The following is a 4,184-nucleotide window of genomic DNA, read 5'->3' on the forward strand; positions in this document are numbered from 1 at the left end:
TGATAGTCTTCTCACATGCATGCACCAGTCAGTACTCTGCTCGGTGTGGAAGACCCTCCACACATCTCCAGAGCTTTCTCTCCATGCACCACTCTCTTCTCTGATACCCTGTTCTATGAACTCTAGATTAGCTCTATCCTTTAAACTCTGTGAGTCAGCCAGGTCATGTCTTCCTTCACCGTGGCTTGGAAATTCTGTTAAGACAGTAAGCTGGTATAGTAGAGGGATGCTAATATAGTTTAGATATTCGTCCCTGCCCAAATCTCATGTTGAAATGTCAATCCCAGTGTTTGAGTTGGGGCTGGTGGGAGGTGTTTGGATCATAGTGGTGGATCCCTTATGTATGGCTTGGGCCATCCCTTGGTAATAAGTGAGCCTTTGCTCTGAGTTCACAGGAGATCTGGTTGTTTAAAAGTGTGTAGCACTACCCCCACCACTCCTGTATTCGCCGTGTGGCATGCCTACCCCCACTTCCCCTTCTGCCATAAGTGTAAACTTCCTGAGGCCTCCACAAAATATGAGCAGATGCTGGCACCAGCTTCCTGTAAAGACTACAGAACTGTGAGGCAATTAAACCTCTTTTCTTTATAAGCTACCCAGTCTCAGGTATTTCTTCATAGCAATGCAGGAGCAGCCCAATACAGATGCCATAACACAGTTCCAAAGACTAGGTGGCTTAGGCAGCAGAAATGTGTTTCCTCACAATTCTGGAGGCTGAAAATCTAAGATCAAGGTGTCAGCAGGCTGCTTTCTTCTAAGGTCCCCCTCTTGGCTTGCAGATGCCCACCTTCCTGCTGTGTCCTCAGATGGTTTTTCCGTCTGGCTCACATTTCTGGTTTCCTCTCTGTGTCCATATTTCCTCTTCTTATAAGGACACCAGTCATATTAGATTAGGGCTCACCCATATGATCTTATTTTACCTTAATTACCTCTTTAACGGGCTTGTCTCCAAATACAGTCACTTTCTGAGGTATTAGAATTAGGGCTTCAGTTCATAACACTGGGGAAATCATGGAGCTTATTCTGATTTTTTTTCCCAGGGACCACTGTCGTTTGTTGCCTGATTCCAGGATGTTGAAAACCACTGCTTTATACGTTTAGTGTCTACCTGATTGATTGATTGACTTAGGCAAAAGAGCCTTTCCAGTCCGTTATACCCTCGGGGTCAGCAGCAGAAGTCCTGAGCCTGAGTTCCTGATCACTTCACTATACTTTTTCACATTTACTTTTCACAAACATGAAGAGATTTAGGGGTCTGCCTTCTGCTTGTCTTTTAGTCTGAATTCAGTGATCACTTCCACTAGGAAACGTTAGGACACTCTGACTTAGATCCTATTACTGTTGCTTCCATCGTGTCCTGTAACATCACAGACCCTATAGTTGATTATATTTGCTTACTTGGGTTTCATGCGAAATCATAATTTCTGTTAGTGCTAGGGCACAGCCCAGAAACTGTCACAGTGCCTGACATGTAGTAAGTACCCAAAATTTGTTAAGTGAAGAGATGTTGTATGTCTACCTTCCATGCCCCCAAATCATGTATAGTTTAGACAATTACAAATTACTTAGGGTCCAAAATTTGAAAAATAGCTAAATGTGAAGTATGGATCTTTTATGCCTTTTCATGAGTATAGACATTTAGATATACTTAAAGATACCTAAATTCTTCTCCTGTACTAAGTCAAGGCCACTCTTATTTGATGGTTCTGGTAGCAGCTACCCGACCCTGACTCCTTTCCTCTCTCCCATCTCCCCTTCCTCTCCTATTTTATTTTGTTATTATTATTATACATCTGAGGAACTAGAGAGGTTATTATTATATATCTGAGGAACTAGAACATCATAAAATTAGTAACTTACTGGAGGATAAAAGCAAACTCAAGAATCGATTCATTACAGTGACTATGCTTCTTAGATTGTACTTGGCTTTCAGTATCTTCTAAAGCCTTTTAAAATTAAAAATATCCCTTAAAGTCTTGATAAACTTGATTATTCTAATGAGACCTACATTACTCCAAGCCTGGCCTTCAAAATATACTACAAAATAAATATCCACTATTTCCCAGTAATTTATTGGGTAAATTTTACCAAGTATCTTTTTTATTTGACAATTAGGTCTTTCAGTGTTTTACTGTTCTTATGTGATTATACATCATTTAGCTTTATTATTAGCTTCCTAGGTTCTTGGAGCCATTCTCAGAATTAAATCACAGTATGTAATCTTTATGAAAATCTGGTTTGACATTATACTTCCCATATTCTAAATCTTCAGTTTGAAAAAATTGTGTGTGTATACACACACACACACACACACACTCACTTTTTGGAATGCAGCACACTTACAATTTTAGAGCTTTAAACATTTGAGTTTTTATAGTGTTTGAGAACTCTCTAGTCTGTTATTAGCATTGGTTGTCAGATATGGACACATTAAAGCTGTGAAAGGATTAGAAGCAAAAGCAATGACCTGGAAGTAGTTTAGCCAGGTAGACCAGCATTAATCAGCCAGGTTTGGAGTGTGTTATATAGAAACATACATGTCTATGGCAATCTGTCCATATGTAATTTGTATTACATATGGATACAAAAAAATATGTAATTTATTTCCTAATTCATTATAGCTCAGGCTGAATATACATTAGAGTAGGTATGTTTTAGAAAAATCCTAAATGTGTGCAGACTATTATCTTATCTGTAGATAAACTTCATACAGATACTTGAGGATCATCCCCTGGCAAAACCAAATGGGCCACATTTATGTTTGTGTGTTCTCACTGCCTTCACACCCTTAACAATCCTGTTTCATTTCCTGTGGCACATTAATAACGAGGCCTCTCCACCCCATCCCAACAGACAGTCATAACCGTTTCTAACTTTCTGAGCATTCACTTTATGCTAGGTATTCTGCTTAGAGATTTATACAGATTACATAAATTTAATGCTCACAGTTGTGGTAATGGTAAGTACTATCATGAACCTAATTTATAGCTGCAGAAACTATAATAAAAGTTAATCAACTTTCTCAAACCCACATTTGATGTAATGGGATTCAAATCTGACTGATGTTTGTATCATCCCTCCTCTGACTAGGTGCCTAATGCCTGCTCCTCAGCTCCAGCAGGGTCCGTCTTTTTCTCTAGAACTTGGAGCTTTTATTTTTCTCTTGATATGGGATAATAGATTATTTCAGCAAACTAATTCTTGCTAATCTTTTTAACCTTTAATATGTTTTCCCCTTAGTTAGCAATAGCATCCCTCATAAAGAATTAAAATATATCGAAAATGACAAGGATTCTGACAAGCTGATGGGAGAGAAGAATAGGGAAGATTGCAATAGGAACAGATGTGTTCGAATTTATTAATCCTTTAACACTGAAGGTGAACTATTGCTGATTGCCTCATCCTGTGTTTCCATCACTCAGTGCCTTGCTACGTGGGAATCATTTCTTACATCACAGACCAACCTCCACTTGGAAGAAGCCTCTGAAGATAAACCTTAATCCCATTCAGGACTTCTGTTTGATCTTTGGGAGACAGCATTTATTAACCAAAGTTACTCTTTCTGGATCTGCCGTGTTCCTTATAAAGTGGATGCAAAATGTTTTGTACTATCTGGAAAACCAACAACTTGAAACCTCAGATATTCCAGGTCACTGAAATGAATTTGAAGACATATCTATCTGCATGGGTATATATCTATATGTATATAGATATATAAATACAGAGAGAGAGAGATTTTGCTTGGTTTTAATTATGTTCTTAAATTTGTATGCCAATAATTGCATATAGATTTTTTTCTTAGATATTTGACTGTGGAACACGACATTTTAAGTATGTTGTAAGGACTGTTTTAATAAAAAGTTTAATATGAAGTCGCTGGCTGCAGTGTGTTCTTTTCCTCCCCTAGTAGCTCAAGCCTCTCCAACGTATTCCAAAATGAGTTCAGCATGTGTTAACAAGTATACTGTGCATTTATTTTTATTTCGTCATTGTTTCCTCTGAACTGCTCAGTTTAATATTAGGAATTCGAAGTAATATCCAAAAATTATTTGACATTATTAAAATTGATAACTGTTCAAAAATTGATTTGTTAAAAGTTATTTCCACAGTTAAAAAGTTTCCAAGATTTAAATTATAATTTGAGTTTTTAGAAATCCTTCTATGATTATATTCCCACTAGTAGA

General features: G+C 37.5%; 1 protein-coding gene across 3 annotated transcripts in view; it reads left to right on the plus strand.

Annotated features, from left to right (window-relative positions):
• The window catches only part of SNX7 (sorting nexin 7), a 99,809-nt gene extending 95,937 nt beyond the window's left edge, over positions 1 to 3,872 (plus strand). For all 3 annotated transcript variants that reach the window (XM_037729662.1, XM_017503751.2, XM_017503752.2), the window contains one exon: positions 3,423 to 3,872. In XM_037729662.1, the coding sequence (XP_037585590.1) occupies positions 3,423 to 3,500 (78 nt within the window). In that variant the 3' untranslated portion in view covers positions 3,501 to 3,872. The remainder of the gene's footprint in view (positions 1 to 3,422) is intronic.
• The last annotated feature ends 312 nt before the right edge of the window (positions 3,873 to 4,184 follow it).

The sequence above is a fragment of the Cebus imitator genome, unplaced genomic scaffold, assembly GCF_001604975.1.
Source record: "Cebus imitator isolate Cc_AM_T3 unplaced genomic scaffold, Cebus_imitator-1.0 Scaffold314, whole genome shotgun sequence".
NCBI lineage: Eukaryota > Metazoa > Chordata > Mammalia > Primates > Cebidae > Cebus > Cebus imitator.